A 26460-nucleotide genomic window follows, 5' to 3' on the forward strand; every position below is an offset into this window, starting at 1 on the left:
ATTGTGGCCCCGGTATCAAATTGGGTACCGGGGCCACCCCACTATGCAGTCCAGATACTTGTTTGGTGGAATTCAGACACGTGGAGGGTTTTTTAATTATATTGTGGCCTCGGTACCAAATTGTGTACCGGGGCCACCCCACTACGCAGTCCAGATACTTGTTTGGTGGAATTCAGACCAGTTGAGGGTTTTATTATTATATTGTGTGGACCACTCTATCTATACCACACTACAACTCTATACCACTCTATTTCCTACTTTAATTCTATTTCCTACTTTAATTCTATTTCCTACTTTAATTCTATTACTAATTAATTACCATAAAGAGGAACAAAATAAACCAATTTTACCAAAAGTATAATATGACTTAGACTTACAAACACTACACTTGAAAGATCGTGCCTTTAAATGAAAAAGTCAGTCTTCATTGCACGACTATGTGCAACAGGGACAGTTTTTTGGGTTTACAAAGTCAAACAATAACACTTTGACCCTGTCTGTCTGGGATCTCAATGACAAATTGTCTGTACCATGTTTGGAGGAGGTATTGTGGCCCCGGTATCAAATTGGGTACCGGGGCCACCCCACTATGCAGTCCAGATACTTGTTTGGTGGAATTCAGACACGTGGAGGGTTTTTTAATTATATTGTGGCCTCGGTACCAAATTGTGTACCAGGGCCACCACACTACGCAGTCAAGATAGATAGATGCGTATTGCGTATCATAGATAAAGTACATTCAGTGGTGTGGGGCAAATTGAAAAATATTCAAAATGCACTGACATTATCAAAAACAAGAGGTTGTCACACGCTAAAACTCCAACATGTATATGATGGAGAGGATGGAGGAGCAGCCGTATGTGTAGTGTAATGCAGATCTGTTGAAGGTTTTTTATATATTTTATTGTGGTGCCCAGTGCCCACTCCTCTACGCAGTCCAGGTACATTTATTGGTGCGAATCATAAAAGTTCAGGGTTTTTAAGATATTGTGGTGACCCAATCCTCTACGCAGTCCAGGTACAATTATTGGTGCGAATCATAAAAGTTCAGGGTTTTTAATATATTGTGGTGACCCACTCCTCTACGCAGTCCAGGTACAATTATTGGTGCGAATCATAAAAGTTCAGGGTTTTTAAGATATTGTGGTGACCCACTCCTCTACGCAGTCCAGGTACAATTATTGGTGCGAATCATAAAAGTTCAGGGTTTTTAATATATTGTGGTGACCCACTCCTCTACGCAGTCCAGGTACAATTATTGGTGCGAATCATAAAAGTTCAGGGTTTTTAATAGATATTGTGGTGACCCACTCCTCTACGCAGTCCAGGTACATTTATTGGTGCGATTCATAAAAGTTCAGGGTTTTTAATATATATTGTGGTGACCCACTCCTCTACGCAGTCCAGGTACAATTATTGGTGCGAATCATAAAAGTTCAGGGTTTTTAATATATTGTGGTGACCCACTCCTCTACGCAGTCCAGAAAGATACCTTGTTGCAACGTTTTGGACTAATAACTATATTGTGAGGTGTTCAGAATACACTGTAAATTAGTGGAAATGCTTGTTATTGAATGTTATTGAGGTTAATAATAGCCTAGGAGTGAAAATAAGCCCAAAAACTTGATTTTTAAACTTTTTATGTTTTTTTCAAAAAAAATCCGAATCCAATACCTTAAATCCGAACCGAGACCTTTCGTCAAGTGTTTTGCGAGACAAATCCGAACCTCAAAAATAACGAAAATCCGGATCCAAAACACAAAACACGAGACCTCAAAAGTCGCCGGTGCACATCCCTAGTTACAATGCAAGGGGTGCAAACTAGTTTTCTATTTTGCACATAAGTTAAATACTGTCTGTTTTTCATGTAGCACACAAATATCAACTTTATATTTCAGTGTGCAAATAAGCTATCAAGTATTTGTGTGCTACATGAAAAAACAGACAGGATTTAACTTATGTGCAAAATAGAAAACTAGTTTGCACCCCTTGCATTGTAACATGGTTTTGTCCAGGAGACTACTTACTCAATTCTTTTACTTAACTTTCCTTAATGAATCTGGCCCTAGATGTGTAAACTTGATAGACACTTAACCAAACAGACTCTGAGCTATAATTGCTGCGAAAGCTAGTTCCTCTATGTATTAACTCTGGGGTGGAGGGGAGGTAAATACTAATGCAATCACTTTTTACAGTTTTTTGTTCAGAATTAATTTAGACAAGTGGATGAACAATTTTTGGCCACATTATTGTGTACTTTGTGTTAATTAGTGAGAAAAAAATCAAATAAATTCATCATGTTCCATGTTCTAACACAGCAAAATGTAACAAAGTCTAAGGAGGTGAATACCTTTTATAGCCACTGTAGGTGTCCATGATTCCTAGCTTAAGGGGTCATTAAATAACAAAATCATCCTCAATAAAGACACAACCAAGAAATCTTCAATAAAGACTTTACAAACATAAGGGTAATATTAACCATTAATAAGGAGAAATGAGCTGAGAATAATTGGATTGAGAATTGCTGGGAGTTTTGAGTGTTCGGGACACTAGTTTTATCTGGAAGCACATTAGATAATTATTACATTAGGAAGGAAAAATCTGAGTAAGATGTGGTATGCTGCACACTGTACTTAGTTCCGTGTGTTAAAACAGAAGGATTAATTTTAGTCTTCTTAGAGCCAGAATTGTTTTGTGATAACTGTCATCTGAATAACTGGCTAATACTGAGAATACTATTAAGAAGACATGTATATTACTGAACAATGTTCTTAATTGGGTAATTTTTACAATTGCAGTACAGTATTTTTTCTATATATGAAAAAAAAAAAATTTTCATGTGACATTAACATTTCTTTATCTTTTTACTTAAATTACAAAAAAACATGTCTGTACACACTGTGAAATAACAGCGTAAGACTACACGATCTTTAGAAATCATGACACTCCTTTAATGTTATTAGACTGAGTCACACCAATGAAAATCATTTGCATTCATTTTATTGAATTTATTTTATAATCTCCCTCTCAGTGACACAACTGTTAAGACTAACATTTGTCACTTCTATTTTTGTCATTGAAGTGTATTCTCAGGGACGTAACTAGTGCTGTGCAAGAGAGGCGACGGCCCAGGGCGCAACACTGATGGGGGGCACAGTCTAGAATATTTTAGGTTCATTTGGTTAAAATTGAGGTCTAGGCCCCGGGTGCTAAAATTTTAATTACAACTCTGTGTACTCTGTTCAGATTCAGAAAGGTTGATATTACAGTGCGGACACAGTTTGAATAAACTTTGTATAGTTAAAATCCTGCAAGTGTGTCTCTATTCTTATGTGAATATTGTGATATGGTTGACTCACAGATTAGCTTTATCACAGTATTTTTAAAAAGTCAGTGACTTGAAAATGTTTTTTACAGGATTTCACCAAATAAAAAAACAAACCATCTGTAGAATCTGTTCCTTAAGAGTTTTCTGCCATGTAAAGAAAAGCAACACATATATTAATGATAGGAAGAGGTTTTTTTCTGAGTGTTCTCCGAAAAACTCTCAAATCATCCATCTCTCCTCAACAGAGATTGTAAGAAACATTTGCAATTTTTTTAGACTCTGTTTTTTGGAATCCAGTATTTGGCATTATGCAAGATGCATTATTTCACAATTCTTTCAGAAATTTCTCACACATTTAAAAAAAAAAACTTTTATTTGTTTTTATTTGAATCTAATTTTATATATTTGTTTAGTTATATTTTCTTTGCATGTTTGTTTACTTTAAATCTGTGCACATGTAAACACATGCCCTAACATTAATGTCACTGCGGCAATAGCTGTCTAGGACTAATAGGACTCAGAGGGACATATTCACTAAACTGCGGTTTTGAAAAAGTGGAGATGTTGCCTATAGCAACCAATCAGATTCTAGTTATGATTTATTTAGTACATTTTACAAAATGAAAGCTAGATTCTGATTGGTTGCTACAGGCAACATCTCCACATTTTCAAAACCGCAGTTTAGTAAATATACTTCAGAGACTTTCCATATTACAGGGAGACCTTAGTGATGTCGCCAGGCATTGCACATGACTGACAAAACGGTCAATTTACATCTTACGGAAAACACATTTAGGACTTAGACTGACCTTCCTTGTTACCGAATATAACCAGAGAAGGCTATAGTCATTGTTGGGTATTCCTTGACTTCGATCATTTATCTTTGTTAATAAAATTATTGTTTGCATTTATAAATCAGTGGTTACATGTTTCATTTTAAATATTTAAGTGCTTAGACATTCCAGTTTCTACTTATTCTAATTATACTTCACTTGAATTGACAGGATTCGAAGACAGCAAACAGATTCCTTTTACAGGACTTGTCATTTCTGAGGACAAAACTCTACAGTAGTCATTAGGTTCCACAGTGCTTATTGATAACTTCTTGCCCCACAAAGGAACGCAGGATCCACTGGATCCTTTCCAAAAACTAGTTAAGTGGACAGTCCTCCTCCTCACAAGCCTTAGTGACAGCTAACACAGATGAAGTGTATGCATGCAGAAAGCTTTATACACAAAATAAACACAGTGAGCATGTTATCTGGCATGGACCAAAAACTTATCAATTAAACAATGTTAAATGAAGCTGCACATTTTCATATTACATATTCTGTTCCCCACAATCCAAAGACAAGCATTTTACCTTATCAGATTCAAAATTGGAGTAGATTTGATGTTGATGGTAAGTGTTGCATTTTTTGAAGGGATGATGTTATCTCCATAACCAGATCCTGCTTCCAGTGTATTGTGGATATAGTCCAGGTCCCACCTTTACACTATAATATCCTTTCAGCAGCCAAGCAGCAGAAAAAAAAAAGTGTTCTGGTCATAGTAGGACATTCAGATTAATGCATTTAATGCCTTGAAAGCACCCGAAATAAGTAATTATAGCAGTTTCTGTCCTATTTTGCTGAAACTAGACTCCACAGTGTTTCCTACACGAGAGTTAGGAAGAGAGATATCCAAGCTGAAATCCATGACACATTTGTTAAGCCAATAATGGTAGGAGTGTCAGCCAATAAATAAGCAGGAAGTAATGTGTATTACCTGAAAGGAATGATAGGTGAGTCATAGTGAAAGGGGGATGTTTCCATCCTCAGGCACATGTTTAGTTCCAACAAAACAGCCACATCTGCTGTCAATGGGAAGACACACATGGATGAATTAGGTAACAATTATTAAAGACTAAAATGTGCTTGTTATTTTTTTGACATTCAGCAAACTTAAAACATTTTTTTTTTTGCCAGAAGTGATGGATAGTTAGTTTTGGAGTAACAACTTGCCTTTAAGATGAATTTATAAAAGTGCAGTTTCTTTAGAAAAACTATTGCTTCTAAGATGAATGGACTAGAAATGACAATGTATTAAGCACTGATTTTGTTAAGTTAAATCAAAAGCAGATTCTCATTGCTGCCCTTTGGCTCTTTGACACTTTTATTTTCAGAGTACACAGAAAATGAATATGAGTCTCAAATAATAAAATGTGTAATGAAGTACAGTGCACGTGGTTCAATGTGTATATGTTGAGTAAAAATGAAAGAACAATTACATTTTGACATTAAATGATTTGCATCGCTTTGAGTAAAAAAATGATGACACAAATTGATTTATATAAAAATGCAACTTTTTTCAAACTCTCTTTTTTCCGTATTTTTATTAATCTAATTTTTATGACTAGTTAAAGGGGGTGGTGGACTGGGACCATGGTCTGGCCAGGGAGCCTTTGATGACAGGTTCAGGTCCCTGATGGTCTGGTCGGCTCGCCTGCTGCTCTCCCCTTCTGTTTCTCACCTTATCACCCCTAGGTTCCTGTTTCCTGGGCCAGTACAATCCCTAGAGGCCAGCAGACACCGACCCCCGCTGCTTACCTTAGCAGGTGGGAGGTGGAGATGTCATCCTCTCCTCCTGGGACTGGGAGTTTAGCGCTTGGCTGTGACATTATAGCCAAGCGCCACACTCCCAGCATAACACAGACATGAAGGAGCAGCAGTCAGCATTACCTAGAAAAACTGACTGCTTCTCCTTCATGTCAGGGCCACAGATTGGGGAGGCTGGCAAATTTTAGCTCATCATCATCAACATCATTTATTTATATAGAGCCAACATATTCCGTAGCGCTTTACAATTGGGGACAAACACAGTAAACTAATAAACAAACTGGGTAAAACAGACAAAGAGGTGAGAAGGCCCTGCTCACAAGCTTACAATTTATGGGGCAAGACTTGACTCAGCAGCCTATTAAGAACATTTTTAAAAGAAAAAACAATGCAGGTGGCCCAGTGACCCAGCCCAATGTAGCCTAGTATGGGACCGGCACAAGGGGCAGATGCCCCCCTGCCCCTGCCCACAGGGGTATTGAAAACACTGCAAGAGTGACATTATTAAATTCATTTAGTGTTTTAGATACCCCATAACCATTGGTGCTCTAGGCAAAAGCATAGATTTGCCTAAGGGGAGCGCATTCCATGTCTGTTTCCCCTTTTCCCCTCTGCTCTTATAGGGAGACAAAGCCTCTGGCCTTCTGTGTCCCTTTAATTTTAGATTTAGCTCATAATTTCCAACCTTTCCAGGTTGGTCTCTGTTAGATCCAGGGGAGAGGTGGGCGTGTGGGGGCAGGGCCAGGCGATTCACACCATTTTGGCCCTGCGACGCAATGAATCTCATCATGGAGGCTCCAAATCCTGCCGATGCTGAGAATGCCCTGTTCTCCTAGGAGTGATATGAAATGTGATTTAGCTTTTACATGTCTTTACTCGGTGCTATTTTTAATCATGGAATCTTTTTTTTTTTCCTTCAAAGACAGCATTATGTCATTTGAAATCATCTTAAAAAAAAAAAAACTAATTTTCAACACAAAGTAAAAGTAAACATTAAACTAGGGATACAAATTTAAATAAATGCAGTAGATATATTAATAATCACATAACAGGCACTATGCATGCCCTTAAATGTAACTTGTGTGGCATACACTTAATGGCACAGTTTTCCAGTGACAGTGGGGTCTATGCATCAAGCAAAAACTTACTTAAAAGATACGGAACCAGCCATTACTTCTTTTAAGTAAGTTTGCTATGTATTAACTGCCTAACGGAGGAGATTTCATAGAAATCTTCTCCGTTTAGGCTGACACCACGCATCCCATAGTTTACTATGGGGACTGTCATGTTCTGCAATGCATGAAGCTTTGATAAGCTTCGCATTGCGCAGACAACGCCATCTCAGGATGGCGTTACCTGTCATTTCCTATGGGAATCTGCTGAAGGCTCTCTGGCTTTGCAGAATCTGGTACAGTGGAAAAGCTGTGCGCATGCTCCTGTCACCGGCAGCACTAAGTTGCTGGTAAGCAGGAAAAAAAAGTCCACAGTATAGGGGTCGCTTCGCCAGGGCTTCCAGAGAAGCTACGGCATGGTGCATCTAAGCGGTACCTAAATATACATCACTGCGATGTGCAGCGATGCATATTTAGCTGTACTGCATCTTATTGATGCATAGACCCCAGTGTTTGCTGACAAGGAACAGTTATGGTGCTCTGCCTTACAAAGGGGCCATTGCTCCTATTCCTGACGAAAATTCATGGAATTACAGTTGTAAAAACAAATAACTATCAAATCTCATTGGTGATTTTCTTGTTTACCAATTTAATGATTGTCCAAAATAAAATTAACTAGACGTTCAGCTTTTAATAATAACTGTTTTTACATTAGAAATTGTTCATCCCCGTCATAAATCCTATGTCATATACACACGTCTGCTCCCTATGTGCGTAACATAACATGGCCAGCAGGTGGCGCTCTGAGGAGAGACGATTGCAGATGAGTCCAGCACGAAGCGAGTTAATAATACACTTCATGTGGACGTCATATTGGCGACAGAGGTGAAGGGTGCGGGGAGTGGAGTACTAGAGGTGAGTAGTATAGTGTGAGAATGGCAGATCAGTGTGCACATGTTAGTACTGGAAGCTGTGTGCGGTGCTGATTGTACGCTGTTGCACTATACTGCCCGTGCTTCCTGCAGGGTGTCCTTCACAATGTCATGAGCAGCTGCTTCCCAAACCTTCACTTCATCCAGATCTCACCTGATTACTATTATTGTTGTAGATGAGATGTACAGCATGTTGCTCTAGAACAGTCATCTAGTTATGCGCCTGGAATTATCCCACTGAATTGATTTGATATTTATATGTATATAAAAGATCACTAATATATTTAAAGGTAAATACACATCTAGTTGTTCGTGCAAGGTTCATATGTAATTTATTTTGCTAAATTCATTACAATATTATCAATCTTCATACAGTGCTGGTGTATATTATGCAGTACTTTACAGAGAATGTTTAATTGTCCACATCAGTCCTTGTCCCAGTAGAGCTTACAGTCTAAATTGTTTACCTTTCAAACACACACAATTTTATGTTACCAGTACATAGCCTATTTATTGGGTCTATTTACTAATAAATGGTGAAAAGGCTGGTTTTCTATTGCTTCTTGTGACAGCTATATAAAACCTCCTATGGCCGTGATTTACCATTAAAATATTGCTGAGTCCGTACTAATCGGCAGGCGCGGGCTGGCAGATTTCAGCCCGGGGGGCGCACAGGCGTCCGCATCAAGCGTCCCAGCCCGCTCCTGCTTCTCAGTGACACTGCCTGGGAGCAGTAATTGTTAACTAACACTTTGCTGGGCCCGTCTACTCATGTATGACCCAGCTGGCTGGTTCACACATGTGCAGTGGAACTGGAAGAAAATAAAAATAGATTAAAAAAATATTTTAAAATGTTAACGTTGAAAACCTGCTTTATTTACATAATTCATAGAGGATTTTTTCATGTAATATATTATGCTATCGCCATCCTGCGATATCAGTAGCAGAAGGAGGATTGTGGCAGTACCTGTTAAATGGGCAAAACATGGGAAGGTTTTCATTGGAGAAACCCAGTTTAACATTTTCTCTTTTTTTCAGCTTCATAAATCGGCTCATATACAGTATATGAAGCAGCACTTTATTATAAAATGACATAGAAACTAATTGTTAGTGTAGAATTAACTTTTAATGTAGTTTGCCAAAGTAAAATGGCAATATTTATAATTATTATCTTATTTATATATAGCACCAACATACTCAGTAATCACTGAGTAGACAATGGCTAAAAGGAGGCCACTGGAAATAACTGAACTCCCCAGTTACGCCGCATAATGTTTGTTCCAGTTTGTTTTACCAAATAAGAGACTAATCCTGGTGGATATTTGCAGCTTGCAATCAGTATGTACTTGGCAATCTAGCATTGCAAACCAAAGTTACAGTGTATTTGAGAAAGTTATATTGTACTTCTTGCACTTCTCTCCAAAATACATATGAATAAAACATAACATCAATCTACAAAACAATATATTACTCCAAACGTTCACTCTCCAGACCTTAAAAAAACCAAACACAGATATATGAAAATATAGATACATTTTTACAAACCTTGTGAAATAGTTATCATCTGTGTGGACATACGGTTACTAGTCCGTACCGCGGGCCTCGTCTACAAGATCATGTTCTCTTACAAAGGAACATTGTGTAGCCAATTTTGTTTTCCAGATTTGTCAGGAAATGTTGATGACATTAAAGTGGATCAGTTGTCCACATAAAACCACAAACTTGGTTTGTGTTATTTGTCTACATGCTGAAATTAAATAGGATCCTAGGTAATGAACCCTTCACTCCTTTCTCCCGAAAGCCTGGGCCGGAAAGTGAAATGAGAAATATATATCAGTGCTTTTGGCTGATAGTTTAAAAATCGCCCTGTCTAGCAAAGAAGCGATGGTGCAAACGAAAATAGGGGAGTAACTACACGTCACTTTTTAGCCATAAGGCAGAGAAGCAATTAAAAGGAGCCATTATTATACTATAAGAATGTTGGGAAATCTTATGTGTCCTCTATCGTTTACATAGATTACCACTACTATTAGGAAAGGGTAACCAGTAAGGGCGAGGGAGAAAGCAGGGTAAAGGTTATAACTAATATATAATGATTTGGGGAGCAAATAGCTTACGTGATAGGTTGATTACAATGTGTTTTGTTATTTGAAAATATTTAATTAATGATGAGGGTTTTCTTTTTATTCTAGGTGCACGTGATCAGCTCATTACCATGTCGGGTGTACGTGTCACTATGCATGCCAACTGGATCGTGGGAAAAGTCATAGGGACAAAGATGAAAAAAACTGCAAAAGTCAGAGTGACAAGAATGGTGCTGGATTCCTACTTGTTAAAGGTGAGTCATTCTTTCCTTATGGAGCTCCCATCCTGCCAGTAGGTTGAATGTGCTAATTGTGAATGCACACACCTCAGATCTTACCCTGTGTTATGCACCGCAGTGTCATTGTAATGCTGGTCACACTTTGTATTATTGCAGCCAATATCAGGCAAGTGACACTATATTGCTCTGTGTGGTCGGAATACAACCGCAATGCCCAACAATAATGATCCTTCCATGCATGCTTTACATCCCGTTATCCATTTTGCCCCCTCACTATTCCACTCCCCTCTAATTAATACTCATGAACTTTTTTCCTATCTTCATTTTTTAGCTATAATATCATCAATGTCACCAAATAAATATTAAATGTATGGTGCCATAGAATCTCTAGCTGTGGTCAATTGTACAAACCAATAAGACATAACTAAAACAGTCAGCAAAACCACAAATACTTTGAACAGTTAAACATGAGTAGCATAAATGTGTGAGTAAAAACCTGTAGGGACTCGCACAGAAAATTGCAAAAGATATGACCAGGACATATGAGGAAGAAGGATAGTAGACAGACATGAGATAATAGGTAGGGGTTCCTGCCCATGAGAGCTTATATTTTAGAGGGAAAATCTTACAATCAAACTCTTTATCTCTCTCCTTCTTCTTGTAGCTGGAGATGTAGTCAGGACCACTTCCAACATCTCCCACACATATTCTAATTAAAAACACTATATCCTGTCTTCTATCACTTTCAAAATTATTTGAATGTGTCCTACTGAGTGCGCGTTTTGTTTATAACAAACTTAGCTCCATACACAATCTCTTCCTCTCAACCTTCTGGTAATAACAGAAACATAGTTCATACCATCATACACTAGCGCAGCTGTAGCTCTGTCACATGGTGGCCTCCAGGTCACCCACAACACCAGGCCTGGAAGCGGACATGGAGGTGGGGTTGGACTCAACCCACAAACACATCCTATATGAGACCATCACTGTTAAATGCAGCAGTGATCTTAAATGAATGTTGGCATCAAATAATTAATGGGAGATTTGTACTTTAAAGTTGACAATGCTACCACCAAATTTCAAAAACCCATTTACAGCTTTCTTAAATTATGTGAATAAATATTAAGATGCTTTTTTTTTTACTGACTATTTAATTCACATGTTAATCACCATGAATAAGGACAAATGTGTATGTAGAATATATGTAATTTTGGTAGCCAACCATTTCTATTTGCTATGGCAGGAAATGTGACAGATGCCCTTTCTAAACCAATCGCAAGTATATCCCTAGCTGTGACTATTACATGTTACTGCATCCAGATCTGCTGGTGTGCACACAATTGCAAATATTAACGTAACCGTAGAAGGAAAATGCGCTATTTGGCATCACCAAATGAAGGGAAATTAGCTTTTTATCACAGCCTTCAGTGACCACGTCTTCCGCCCTGAGCAGTGTACTGTTTGGCAAGAAACAGTTGTTGAAGGCTACAGTCTCATTCTTATGTCATGTGTGATGACAAGCAGCGCTGAAATGTTAAATGTTGTTCCAAGCTCCAGAAGGGTGGCTCCCTTTATCCATAAATCCGATTTGTGAAGAATGTATTTATTTTTGAAACTTATAATGGAAAGCTATTTTTACATTATTTGGTATTTCTATGGGGCATATTCAATTGTCGCGTTGGTAAAACTACTACTGTTATTCCGGTAGTAGTTAGTTGTATTTCAGCTCAGGGAGCTGCGAGCTGAAATCCAGCGAGAAAACTACCGTAATAATGTTTTTTCCGCGCACTATTACCGTAATAATGGTAATAGTGCGCGGAGCATGAGATTTTTGGCGTTTCCGCTGACAATTGAATATGCCCCTATAAATGAGATAACTGAAACATATTAGAATAGGTGTCTGAGATCACTGGATCTTCACAACAAAGGTTTATGGGGTCATTATGATTTCCCACCTCCCTTATGATGCAGCATGGTACGACTCCTGCTATTAGGTACAATACAGTAAATGTTGTTTTTTATTCTTCTGGTCTAGTATTACAACAAGAGGAAGACCTATTTTGCTCATGATGCTGAGCAGCAGTGCACAGTAGGAGATATTGTGCTGCTGAAAGCTTTGCCTGAAAGAAGGAGCAAGAATGTCAAACATGAACTGTCTGAAATCATTTTCAAAGTGGGCAGAGTGGTCGACCCCCTGACGGGGAAGCTGTGTGCGGGCAGCAAATTTCTAGAAAGTTTGGAGGACGTTAATGTGAACGACCTTCATGAACAGCTTCAGAGTCTCAATATTTCAGCGGGGACAAGTGAAGAGAAGAAGATTGATTCTTGAAGACCTACAATAGGAAAACTTTGTGTAATTTATATGTAACCTGAGATACAAGTAATAAAAGTGTTTTGTTTTTTCTACTGTTTAATCCATGAGTTTATTATGATTGCAGTAAGTAGTCACCCACAACAGTGTGATATAATTGTATAATTGGTTTCATATTTAACCTAAAGGTTATCAGTTTCCTTCCTTTGTTGGTTAAACATTACAATATTAATCAGCCCCCCATCAGATAGGGATGATGTGCCATGTAATGTTAGAGAATCTAGATACACAGAAAGTAATCCCTTTCTAATTGTAATGGTTTAATATTGTAGATCTATATACTAGTGCTGCACTATTCACCTCTGACCATAGAAATTGACAAAAGAGAAAGAAAGCATGGTACCGTATATACTCGAGTATAAGTCGACCCGAATATAAGCCGAGGCACCTATTTTTACCACAAAAAACTGGGAAAACTTATTGACTCGAGTATAAGCCTAGGGTGGGAAATGACTTGCTTCTTTTAATAAACTCAGGCTCCCAAAATGTCTCCACATGTACCAAAAAATCAGCAACCATATTAGTAAGGTGTATATATTGTGCATATATAGTGTATATAGCGTTTACATGGGATAGCAGATGCCACAATTTGGAAAATATTGGAGAGGATATGTTTGTTATTAATAATTACTAGATAAACTGCTCAACCTAGGTACTGTGCCCCCTTATCCTACTAGGCTGTCTTTAGAACAGTACACACATCTTGCATCTCTTTCTCATTGACGATTAGCTCTGGATATGTCCCCCTGTGTTTACTATCCTCTGTGCCTGGTAGGAAGGGATTTTCTTCAGCCCTTAACTTCCACTGCGGAAGATAAGAGCTGAGGGACCGGAGAACAGGCACTCACTCGCGTATAAGCCGAGAGGGGCTTTTTCCAGCATAAAAAATGTGCTGAAAAAGTAGGCTTATACTCGAGTATATACAGTATGTAAATAGGGGCACTCTTAGAGTGGTAGAGTAATATTTTAAAATATATATTTTAGTTGTGAGTCAATTATCACAATAGTAAATTATTATGAGATCCTAAATTGTTAATCTCTCAATAAAGATTATATAATCTCTTTTAATGTCCTAATTGATACAATATAACAATAGCTATTTAAAATTGGACAGACAAATGAATATTATATCTGAAAATTAACTAGGTGCAAGAGAACAAAGCCATAGAGAAATACACTGCACCAGATTCAGACGGCTCTATACACATATCAGCCTTTGTATGGAGATTGAACAAAGTCAAAGGCTTGTCCCCTTCCTAGTGGAAAGGAACAAGTCTATCACCCATTTAGCACTTTTGTCACTGTTCATTTTTGTTTTTAATATTTCGCTACTGGTGGCTCTTTGGCCATTTAGGGATCATTTTAATATGTGTCCAATAACGTATTTTATTTTAAAATATTACTCTACCACTCTAAGAGTGGCACTATTTACATTCCATGCTTTTTTTTCTTTTTCTTTTGTCAATTTCTATGAGCTATACATGGTAGGGGATCACCACCTAAGTAATTGTTGGAATTTTATAATTTAATTATATATAACATACAGGGTGAGTGATTGCCTGGTGCGTTAGTAGTTTTACGTAGATTGATAGATTTGGCACGACAAGCTCAAAAGCATCCCTTGCACCTTGTAACGATTGATCTCGCTATTTTGGCTAGATGAGATGTAATCCACGTGTATTATTTTTGGAACACAAAGTATCTTGTATAAATAATGTTTGATGGTGCTTTGAGTGGCTTTTAAATGCATTGTTCTCCATAGATTTAAATGGTTCGACTTGCTACCTAATATAATTTGAATGTATGAGGTTGATCTTTACTGAAACAATGAGCATAGTTATGGAGCGTTTTAGGGGCAGATTCAATTAGGTTGCACACTTTTACCGTTACTATAGTAGAATTATTCGCTTATTTTTTCTCGCATCTCAATGGGGTGTGAGAAGAAAATGAGCAGATATATCTCTAAAAATATGCACCGCAAAGTCTCTCCGGAATGGTCGCAAGCTAATTGATTTCCCTGACTTAGACTCCTATCGAGAGCATGTCACAGTCCATTGCTGAGATGGGATTTCACCAACAGAAGATTGTCTTGGTCTTTATAGAGCTCACCACTGTAGGGGACAGATTTCCTGCTCAACTTGTGTAGCGCTATAGAGGTAGCCTTACTGAAATAATGGGAAAGGTAATGGGTCATTTTAAGCAATTGTTCCAGGAGTAGTTTATAGTGAATAAACCACTCCTGGAACACTCACTTTTGGGTACTCAATGTTTATTCAGAGCTTCATGGAGGCAAGTACTGAAAAAGTAACTGCTCACAAATGAAAATTTAATTGTAGCTTTGTAGTGTTCCAAACTTGTCTGAGAAGGTTTTATCTGTGACATACTATAAATCTCGAGCATTTTGCTAAAGCTAGTCTTGGCTGTATGACATGATGGCAAAAGTGGGCAACCCAAAAAAAACTTCAAGCCATCATATGCTGCATGTAAATCATTTATTTGTAAGACCACACAAGACTTTGCAGCAGTCAGAATGAAAGCTTACACATTAGCTAGTACCGAATATGTATATGTACGTAAGATAGACCATAAAAATGCACGGTATGTACCGTATGCATTAAGAACATCTTGATTTATGTGTCTAATGGAAAAAAATATAATTTTTTGGAACTAACAATATTTTTATTAATGATTAGAGTTTAGAGTTGTTCATTTATTTTCTAATATACATTTTTGTTGAAAGCGTTTTGATGTTACCTTATATTGCACATATGTTTGTGCGTATACTGCACCCTGATCTGTCTCTTAAAATATGGCAAGTTCCGTTTAGGCAGAGTACAAGAGGCATTATTGTACTTTACACACAGATTCAAATAGAAAAGCATTTTGAGATTCGCTTGGATTTGAATATGGATGGAACTATGCTGAAGTTCTGTATTTTTATTTTTTTTACAGAACGTAACTTGTGCAAGTTTAATTCCGTCTTGAATTGGGCCAAATATCTTTATAATAATATTATAGCTATGATCTAAGAAAACATGGGCTGCAAGTAAACAAAAGAAAGGCAGAAAGGAGCACAATTTTAATACAATTTGGGGAGTGGATTGTGTTTGGATAAACGCAAGATAGAAGCTATGTCACACCAGAGTCCTTTGAAAATTGCATTGTCTCTTTGCATCAGTGGGAATTATTAGTCCTGCCAACTATTGTACTATGAGATTTGGTACTTTTCCCAACTCTGCAAGTTATAATTTTCATACAAAAGTTAGATTTTACTCTAGAGGGATTATTTTATGTGTCTCCCTCCACATGACCTATTGTAATTACATCTGAAAATATGAAAACTAATAGAGTGGAGGGCTAAAGAATACTGGGGACCCTGTGAAGTAGTCTATTGGTATGGGTCCTGGAACCACACAGAGGTAAAGAGCCTTACTAACTTGTCAGAGGGACATCTCTAAAAGCAGATATCTTATTTCATTCCCCAGGATTTTTGCATGATGAATTAGGACCAACCACGCCATCAAACACCCCTCATTTCTTCATCATCATCATTTATTTATATAGCGCCACTAATTCCGCAGCGCTGTACAGAGAACTCACTCACATCAGTCCCTGCCCCATTGGGGCTTACAGTCTAAATTCCCTAATATACACACACACACAGACAGACAGAGAGAGGCACACACAGACTAGGGTCAATTTGTTAACAGCCAATTAACCTACCAGTATGTTTTTTGGAGTGTGGGAGGAAACCCACGCAAACACGGGGAGAACATACAAACTCCTCACAGATAAGGCCATGGTCAGGAATTGAACTCATGACCCCAGTGCTGTGAGGCAGAAGTGCTAACCACTACGCCACCATGCTGCCCCTTGACCTAACAGAAGCTCTTGACAGACAATTCTCATTCTCGGTGATCCTGGACATGACAGGAGTTTTATCTTTACGCAGTTGCACACATATGAACAATAACTATTATTCACATCAAAAGATTTCATAAAATAAGTGTACAGTAAATAGAGGCCTATTGGCTGCCAGCAGATGTGCTCAAGGTTAATCATTACTAATTTGTAGAATTTGGCACAAGATGATGAGAAACAAACACTTTGGATTTGTAAACATTGTCATCATTATCAACATTTATATAGCGCCAGCAAATTCCCGTAGCGCTTTGTCTGAACCCTAACAAGGGTATATATGAAAGTGGGCCAATGCTGTTTTCTGATATCTGTTTATTTTTGTTTAAATACACCTATTTATACAGGAATGCAAATGGATTTGCAAGACAAGACAGCAGAGTCTGCATGTGAGGGGAAATTTAGCATCTACTGATTGCAGGATCTGCGAGTAATGAAATGTTACTTGCTGCGTGCAAGCTTTGACTATGCCTAGCTATGCACTCACATGCAAAATGAGATTTAATTTTGGGGACAGGATTTTTTTATGCAATAAAGGGGATATGTTCCCTATTTATTGGGGATCCACATTTTTTTTTACCCAGCAAAAGATTTCACGGAAGTAGTCGAAACAAGGTCTTGACCTTTTCTTTCAATTAGAAACTTCTGCACCTTGTGTATACTGGAAAGCAGAGTCATAACTAGACGGATGTAGTCAATATATAGACTGTTGACACCAAAATAGGCAGGTTCGGTGTGTCTACGTGGTTAAAAAGGCGACCTTTGTAGTGCTAGGAAAGCAACCTCTTGTACTAGATAGAGCCAAGTGCAGCTGTATATGCTACGTCGGCTACGCTACTCCCCACACAGGCTGCTCCTGATGGGGTCTAGGAACGGTTCCGTGTGTCCGAAATGTGGGGGCACCCCTGCTACTTTTTGGCGAAGGGCATACGAAATAGAGGTATTGACTTCCCACTGCCTATCCTTATGACTCGTGTGTTTGGCCTGGGCTTGGATCTTCTCTTGGGTAGGAGTGCGAACAGATAAGTGATGAATCTCCTTGCTGTGGTCAAGCTTATCAAGCTAGGGCCTGGATAGTCCCAGTTTTGCTGTTGGGTAGTCCTGGTTAATGAAGCTGTGGGGCAGGAGCGTTTCACCTATTTATTACAAGAGGAAACAGCATAAAAATACAAACCATAATTAAGATAGAAGATTATAAGTCAACGAGATGTCTCTTATTTTAATTTTACCAACGGGGGGAGAAGAGAAAAAGATCAGGGATGGGGGGTGGAGAAGGAGAGGCACGTAAATCACCATAACTATTAGTAATGAAAAATATGAGCAGCATGTCCAAGGATTAATGACCTTAAAAAAACAAAGGTCAACACAAACGGGACTCTTACCGATGGTGCACAACACCCAGCCTGGTGGATCCGGAGAAGGCCCAGAATCTATGTGCCATTAGAGGGTAGGGAAGCAAAAGAGGGTAAGAAGCTACGGCTTTCATGTAGATACCACGGGGCCCAAACCTTGTCAAAGTTGTATGATTTATCGTGAAGGTAGCATGTAATACTCTCCATGCTTGCAATATGCCAGATGTAATTCCGTAGAGCCTGCATGGAGGGAGGGTTAGGGTCTTTCCATTGTTTTGATATTAGGGATTTGGCAGCAGCCAGTATGTGAGAGATCAGCTTGTTGGATGGGGCACTCTCATCAGGAATAGGGCGAGAGAGAAGAAACGACCAGGGATCCTTAGTGATCTGTTCTTCAGATATGGAGTTAATAAAAACAAGGACCATGTTCCAAAAGGGATTATATGGGGGCAGATCCACTATATATGTAGCATCGTGCCTCTCTGGCCACATTCCTGCCAACAGCTCGGAGTGGCAGTGGGGAACATTCTAGATAACCTATCTGGGGTATAGTACCACCTATAGTATAGTTTGTATGCAGTGTCTTTAATAAGTGTGGATATTGAGCACTTGGCAATCCCCTCCCTGATCTCCTCCCAACAAGACTCGTCTGGGGGGGGTCCCAAATTTCTCCCATTGATCTCTAAAAGCCAATTATAAATCTTCAAAATCATCCCTTTGGTAAGTGGGGAATACAAACGTGCTCAAAGAAAATGAGGGGCCTGAGAGTGTCAGAGGCGGGCAACGACATAGCGAAGTGACGGACTTGGAAATACTCAAAGAAAAGCGTACGGAAGGGTTCAAACTTGTGATGAAGATCTGACAAAGAGGACCAAGCTCCGTTGACCACCAGGTCCGAGACCATGCGTATCTCTGCGCATATCCAGTGTTTAAATTGCCGCAACTGACCCCCAGGGGGGAAATGTGGGTTGCTCCAGAGAGGGGGTTAGAGGGGAAATAAGGGAGGATAGTTTGTGCTTGAGCCGGCACGAGTCCCATAGGGACAAACTAAATTTGAGAGATTGGAGCGTGGAGGCCCCCGGTGGCCTGGCCTGTCTAGTCTGGGGAGGCCCCAGAGGGATGCCAAGGAAGGCACTCCTGCGAAATGGGTTTCCAAATCCACCCACGCTATAGTCCAGTATGAGACATAAGTAACCACAACCTGGGTCAAATTGGCTGCCAGTAAATAGAGTTTAACATCTGGAAAGAAAGACTCTTCCTCCTCGAGCCCTGGGGTGCTTAAGTACTGCTAATGAGATTATAGGGGGCTTACCACGCCAGACAAATTTGGGGAAAGAAGAACGCAAGTCCCGAAACACAAGGTCCGGCACCTTCACCGGGAGAGTCTGAAATGGGTAGAGAAGTTTAGGGATCAAGTTCATCTTAACAGTAATGATCCTCCCCAGCCATGATATGATATAGCTCCTCCATATTTCTAAGTCCTTTTGATTCTAATTAGAAGGGAAGGAAAGTTTTCTCGGTATAGTCGGTCATAAGAAAAGGTGATAAAGACACCAAGGTACTTGATCTTGTTTGGCTGTCAGCGTAAAACAAAATTGGCCTGTAGGCTGGCACGGAAGGGGGACCGTGGAGAAGCATGGCCTCAGATTTAGAAAAATTAATTTTATAGCCTGAGAGAAGACCATAGTCATCTATGAGCCTGTATTGAGCGGGTAGAGAGTCTCTGGGATTTGTGAGAGAAAGAAGTATGTCGTCTGCAAAGAGGGAGACCTTACATTCCGGGGTCCTACCGTCACATCCGTTATCAAAGCCGACTGCCTAATCATTGCTGCCAAAGGCTCTATAACCAATGCAGAAATTACGGGTGATAGGGGGCATCCCTGTCTCGTCCCATTGGAAATGGAGAGGGGGTCGGATAGCGATCCATTGACCAATACCCTAGCGGTGGGAGAGTTGTAAAGAGCAGCTACCCCCGTCAGGGTTTCAGCCAAGAAGCCATACGTTTTCAGAGCATGAATCATAAAGTCCCACGAGATCCGGTCGAATGCCTTCTCGGCGTCCAAAGAGAGCGACATAGCTGGGAGACGCCTCTGGTTAATTATTTGAACTAAATCTATTGTACGATGGGTATTATCTCGGGCTTGACGACCTGGAATAAATCCCACCTGATCTAAATGGATCAGACCTGGAAGGACACCATTCAACCGACTAGCTAGAATTTTTGCATAAATCTTAACATCAACATTATGGAGGTAGATAGGGCAGTAGCTCTCACAGTCACTAGGGTCCTTCACCTCCTTGTGTATAACTACTATACATGCTTCCAACATTCCAACATCGATTTAGGGAATGGGGCTCATTGCAAGACAGCATTGAACAGGGTGTGGAGGTGGGGGACCAGGGTCTGGGAAAATCTCTTATAGTAGGCTGCGGTGAAGCCATCTGGGCCCAGGCCTTAGAGGCCTTTTGTTCTTTGATAACAGCCAGTATTTCCTCTGACGAAATTTCCTTATTTAGTTGCTGGGCCGAAACACAGGAGAGAGTGGGGAGGTTCAGAAACGCCTTTATGGTTTCATCTGGGAGGGAACTTCCAGAGTTCGAGCTATCTAAATTATACAAAGCTGAATAAAACTTCTGAAACTCTTGTACTATTTGGTCATGGCTGTAGATGGGGGAGCCCGAGGCAGATTTCAGGACTATAATGTTGTTTTGGGAGGATTGAGCCCTCAAACGGACGGCCAAGATCCTGTCTGCTTTGTCTCCCCTCTCGTAAAATGTCTGTTTCAGCCGTTTTAGGGCAGTGGCTGTGGACTTCGAGAGGAGAAGATTCAAATCAGACCGTACCTGCTTTGTCTGGGGAAAGTTTATGTTGTCGCTCCAGGGTCTGAAGTTGGATGGCTAGCAAAGTGCGTTTAGAAATGGTTAGTTTCCTACGGTGTGAGGCCATGTTAATCAGATAACCCTGTATCACCGCCTTATGGGTTTCCCAGAGAGTCGCAGGGGGCATGTTTGGAAGGTCATTTAGGAGGAAATATTTGTATAACATGGTCCGCAAGTCAAAGGTAAGTTGCGGATTGTGTAGCATGGTGTCATTGAGGCGCCACGTATCGGGGCGAGGGCGGGAGACTATATTAGCTAGGTCCGCAGATACGGGGGAGTGGTCAGACCATACCATCGAATGGATATGAGCTGCCTGGAGCTTCTGGGTCAGATCATGGCTGATGAAGACCATGGGGTAAATGTATGAACCTCTGGATTCTTCAACTCCGGCGAGTTCATCGCTTAAATTTAAAGCGGCGCTGCCTTGTAAAGGGAGACTTCCCTTTACAAGGCAGCGCCGCTTTAAATTTAAGCACTGAAGACGCTGAACTCGCTGGAGTTGAAGAATCCGGAGGTTCATACATTTACCCCCATGTCTATTCGTGAATAAGATCTGTGGACCGAATAATAGAACGTATAATCTCAAGTGGAGGGTTCCCTAATTCTCCAGGAGTCAAAAAAAAAGGTGGCGAGAGAGAAGGGATGCTAAGGCCCTGGATTTACGGGACTCCAAGCTGCTGGCGGGGGAGCCACAGTAGAAGATCAATCAACAGTGTCGTCCAGTACAGCATTAAATTCCCTGGCCATAATCACTTCTCCCTGGTGGACCTGAGAGAGCATGGAGTATAAGGAAGCAGAAAATGAGCACTGGTTTTGGTTCGGGTCATATAAGTTTACTAAAGTACACAAGGTATTGTTGAGTTTTCCCACTAGGATCAGGAAGCAACCGTCCGGGTAGGAGTGGGACACCAACAGCTCAAACGTTAGATGAGAAGCAAAAAGGGTTGCAACACCTGTTTTTTCTGTCTAGACTCACAAGCATGTAAAGTAAAGGGATACAATCTAGACTTCAATTCTGGGTAGGAATGACGAGCAAAGTGCGTTTCCTGAAGAAAAACTACATCGGCCCTATGTTGTTTAAGTGTGAGATAGAGTGTTGTGTGTCTTTGTGGGCTGTTCAAATCTTTGACGTATAGGGAGAAAATCCTAAATGTCATCAAAAGGTGAAGGATGGGCCGCCTGAGGTCCTCCAGCGATGGTCAAACGTGCTGGAAGAGAACAAACAGAGTACACAATATTAGCAATGTAGTAATAAGTACCAATAGAATCAAAAAGTGCCTGAGAATAAGAAGAAAAGAAAGGGAAGGACAAGGAAAAAATTAAGGTAGGAAAGTGGACAGGACCAGTATGTGGGGGCACATCTAATCCACGATGCCGGCCAGGAAAAGTAAAGGGATGTGCCAATGGCGGGGAAAGGACAGCCAAGGGCAGTACCCCCATTACGGGGGCGTGGTCATTGATACAGAAAAAAGTCCTGTGGTCCCAACTACAAGAGATGAACGACCACACTATGCCCACGCCAGGGTCAAAGGAGCTAAAAAGAAAGCCATATGGAGGGGGAATGTCATGAGGGGTGAAAAATAACTGCTGCCTAAATCTGGAAATCCTGTCAAACAGTAAGAGACAGGGCAGTAGTAAAAGCAATTTCTAACACAGTAAAAAAGTAACACAACAAGAACACAGAAAATCAGTGAAAAATAAGATGAAACAGCATCCTATTTTTAAGGTACAACACTCCTTCAAGTCTACAGGAGAAGGACCGAAAACCAGCGATCCGTCATATAGAGAGAAGGGACATTGAACAAGACTTCTAGTGAGAAAGACACAATAAGAACATATCAAGGCAGAGGAACAGAGGGAGGTGGCTTGGCGGCTCTAGTCACCGTCGTCCACTCGGTAGTCGGGAGCTTCCTTGGAGGGGAGGGTGAGAAAAGTGAGACGGAGCCCGAGTCTTGGGCAAGAGGCTGAGTAGGGGGAGGTGGGGCAGGAAGTGCCAAAGTCTCAAGAACCGGACAGCGTCCGCCATTGTCTGAGCCGAATGGAGCTTGTTATGGTGCCAGAGAAGACGAAACGGGAATCCCCAGCGGTATCGAATATTGGTATCTCTGAGGATCGTTGTCACTGATTTTAATTCGCGCCTCTTGAGGAGGGTGATCGGAGCAATGTCTTGGTATATTTGCAGGGAGGCGTTGACGAATAAGATCGCATCAGACTTACAAGATTTCCACAGGATCGCCTCCTTAGTAGTATAGTAATGACATCTGAGGGTGACATACTGGGGCTGGAAAAGTTCCTGAGACTAGGGCGTAAAGACCTGTGTGCTCTGTCCAGGAGAAGATGGTCTTCTGAGGTAGCAGTAGCTATGTGGGAAAAAGGTCTTTTCAAGTATTGGCCAAAGAGAGATTGGTCAGGGGATGCCTCTGATGCGCAGATTATTTCACCTAGCTCTGTTTTCCTGGTTTTCTTGTTGTTCCTGCAGGTGAAGCATGTCTTGTTGGAGGCAGTCCGCCGCTGTGTCCTGGTGGGAGGAAACGACTTAATCCATTTTAGTTTCCGGGTGACTTGTCCTATCTCTGGTGTCATGCAATTCAGCCTTGAGAGAGCCTATCGCTTTTTGCACTTCAGTTTGAACTGCCTGTAGAGATCTCCTCGTCTCCTTGACTTTGCGGAACAGAGATTGTAGGTTGTTGCGAGTTAGTGGAGAAGAATCCGAGTCATCGGAATCAGAATGATTTTCATGACGTGGAGATAAAGTGCTCAGAGTCTTTGCTTCCGTGTAGGCAAATTTCTTAAGGTTCTGAGGAAGCTCCGAAACAACCACCCACCTTCCTGCCTCCTTTCGGCATGGTTTACTCAGTGCAGGGGCTACAGATAGGTCAAACAGGATGTACCGTTATGAAAGATTCTGTGTGTAGGTTAGAAGAGAAGAATGTGTCACAACATTCCAGGTTAGGACCCTGGCCCGTGGGCCATGCTGGACGTCACAGATTAGTCCACGTTGCGTGTCACATTAATTCAGAACTGTGCTCAGCTTCGTAGAAATCTGGATTAAAAGCAGAGCCAGAAGATGTTGTCTATGTCACGAGCCGCGGCAGTACGCCGCATCCTAGCGTGATCTAACAGCCGGGCACGTGCATTGGTTTCAATGCACTGTTATTTTTCCTTGGGCTTATCTTTGTAGCATAGAGTAGGAGAGTGTAGGGACATCCTCCAACATCAGGGGGAGCTCTCCTAAGATTTAAATTGGTTCATTTATATATTTATACATGTTCCTGGTTTATGTTATTATCTAAGCCAGTTCTAAGCTAGTAATTAATTATCAGCCTCCTGAGGGTGATTGCCAGCCTTGTCCTCCTCTTTTCTGATTGGCCCATCAAAGTATTTAAGGCAGGGAGGGCTTAGCCTCACTGCCGGTTATAGCGTTCAGTTTCTCTGTCAGCTAACCTGCTCCTGTGCTGTGTTTGGTGAAAGCCTTTTGGATTGACTACTGTGTATGACCCCTGCCTGTACCTTTGACCTTGCCTGTCACCCTGACCCTTTGGCCTGTACCTTGGACCCCGCTGTGTTGCCTGTGACCCTGACCTTTTGGCGTGTTTACTGACTATCCTTCTTGCCTGTGACCCTTGACCTCGGTTATCGTCTGACTATGCGCTGCCTTCTATTCAGCCTCCTGGCCTGCCGCTATGGGCCTGTATTACCAACTCACACTATGCCTGGAGTTAAGTCCTGGGGGCATCTGAGTACCGGTGAGCGTATAAAGCTCTAAGGGAAAGGTGGCTGCTATAGGTGAAGCCCTCCGCCATCTGGCTCTGTGAGCTGGTGATCAGACCGTCAGCCTAACAGTCTAATATTATATAGAATGTGAAGGTGACAGTGATCAAAAGGGGTAGTACCACTAATCGGCTACTAGATGGCAGCAGAGCCACAGTTAGAAATTCAGACAGCAATCAAATCGGCACAAGTGTGATATGCAATCAGACCTGGCGATCACAGCATGTACTCCTGGCAGAGGGATATTGATGAGCCCAGCCTGGTGGCCGCAGTACAAGTAGGCTAGAGGGGGAGTCTCAGAGAAACTTAGACGCTCAAAATTCTCCAAGTGCTGCCAGCAGTGCAAGGAGCTGTGTTGGGGGACCTTGTGTATTTGGTACAGCCAGAGTGCAGATAGCAGGCAGCACACCCCGACAACAGCAGGAGTGGAGTCCACCGGGGGTCGGATGTTATTAAGGCCTCTGATCACCCGGCAGTTTATTTTTGTTTTGACCAGTGAGACCTGGAGTGGCCGTTAAGGCTTCAGAACCGGATGTAGGCCTTCTTCCCCAACAGCACAGGGGAGCGCTCGGGGAGCCAGCAGAGAGCACCCGAACCAACGGCACACCCCAGGGCACACTTCTCGGCCAGACACAGGTATGTGCAGCAGGGTAGACGCCAGGGACCACAGGCACAGCCCGAAGTTATTGCCAGCGTGGCGACCCGTCCCCAATTATAGGCAGGTTAAATCGCGGAAGGAGGTGCAATTCCCTGGAATATTTGCCAGATAGCCAACTCGGGAAAGGGAGCCCTCACGAAACGCAGCCAGCTCGCATGGTGCCCAAACCACGCCCCCATGCCAAAATATTTTAAGGTTTTGTCTAGATGGGCAAAGTCGAGATATGCAGAGAAGTTTCCAGTGGCTGATTTTGTCCTGGAATAATTATTTTCTTTATGTTTGTGCCGGCATATCCAGCGGCTGTATTGCCCATTAAATGTCGACATTCTGACTTTACTACCTGTCGTCAGTCACAGGTAGTCGCCATATTAACCATGTAGACACACTGAACCTGTTGACATTTCTGACTGTCGACAGGTTTGGATTGACAGATTGTACCCAACCCAACTAGACATTTTAGCGCCCTGGGCGACAGAGGACACTGTCCCCCGTCCCCCCATATCTTGGTGTGAGTAGATGCCCTTAACAAAAGTTAGACTATTCTTCAACATTGTGCTGCACTCTGCTACTTTTTCTTGCAGCTCTGACTAGCTGGTGGTACTGCTGGTGTCTTAGTTTCAGCTTGGTTGGAACCTGGAATGTTGTGGCCCTGTTTGGAAATGAGATGATTACTATTCATCTCCTGGTATGCAAAGCAGTGTGTAAAGACTAGAACACCTTTAGCCCTAAAATGAAATTAATAGCATTCACATTTTATAAATAGGCCTATTCCCCCATACAGCCCTGACATTACAGTAGTAATAAAAACATTAAATAAATAGCTCTTTTCTCCCCCAACTTAGCCCACCATTCAATTAATATCTTCCAAATTACACCAGCACTAAATTATTAATCCTATTGCCCCACCATTAAATAACTTCCGTCACCACATTCACCCCACCATTTAATGAATGAATGAACAACAATAAAAGAATAGCTCTTACCCACCATTAAATTCATAGCATCCACACTTACCCCACCATTAAATTAACAGACCATCCACCCACCAACAAATAGCATCCACATTACATTAAGACCCCAGCCACACCTTCTTCTATCCAAACCCCTGAGCCGTATGCTGTAGTGTAGAAGACATACTGTCTGCCTCCCTTGCTGCCTGCACATGTGGGACGATGCACTCAGAAAATGCGTGGTCCCATGTGTGACTTACTGAGA

General features: G+C 41.1%; 2 protein-coding genes across 3 annotated transcripts in view; one reads left to right on the forward strand and one right to left on the reverse strand.

The window, feature by feature from the left end:
* LOC142138385 (merlin-like) overlaps positions 1-5057 on the reverse strand; it is a 72295-nt gene extending 67238 nt beyond the window's left edge. The window contains exon 1 of the mRNA XM_075195026.1: positions 4692-5057. The gene's annotated coding sequence lies outside the window, so the exon portion shown is untranslated. The remainder of the gene's footprint in view (positions 1-4691) is intronic.
* A 2798-nt stretch (positions 5058-7855) lies between these two features.
* MRPS17 (mitochondrial ribosomal protein S17) lies at positions 7856-12699 on the forward strand. 2 transcript variants are annotated; one of them, XM_075198075.1, is made up of 3 exons: positions 7856-7952; positions 10162-10307; positions 12331-12699. In XM_075198075.1, the coding sequence occupies exons 2-3, from the start codon at positions 10185-10187 to the stop codon at positions 12622-12624; spliced, it is 417 nt and encodes a 138-aa protein (XP_075054176.1). In that variant the 5' UTR covers positions 7856-7952; positions 10162-10184; the 3' UTR covers positions 12625-12699. The 2 variants fall into 2 exon arrangements, with proteins under 2 accessions (XP_075054176.1, XP_075054177.1); XM_075198076.1 differs by lacking the exon at positions 7856-7952 and adding an exon at positions 7966-8259.
* Positions 12700-26460: the final 13761 nt, after the last annotated feature.

Source organism: Mixophyes fleayi, chromosome 2 (genome assembly GCF_038048845.1).
Source record: "Mixophyes fleayi isolate aMixFle1 chromosome 2, aMixFle1.hap1, whole genome shotgun sequence".
Taxonomy (NCBI): Eukaryota; Metazoa; Chordata; class Amphibia; order Anura; family Limnodynastidae; genus Mixophyes; species Mixophyes fleayi.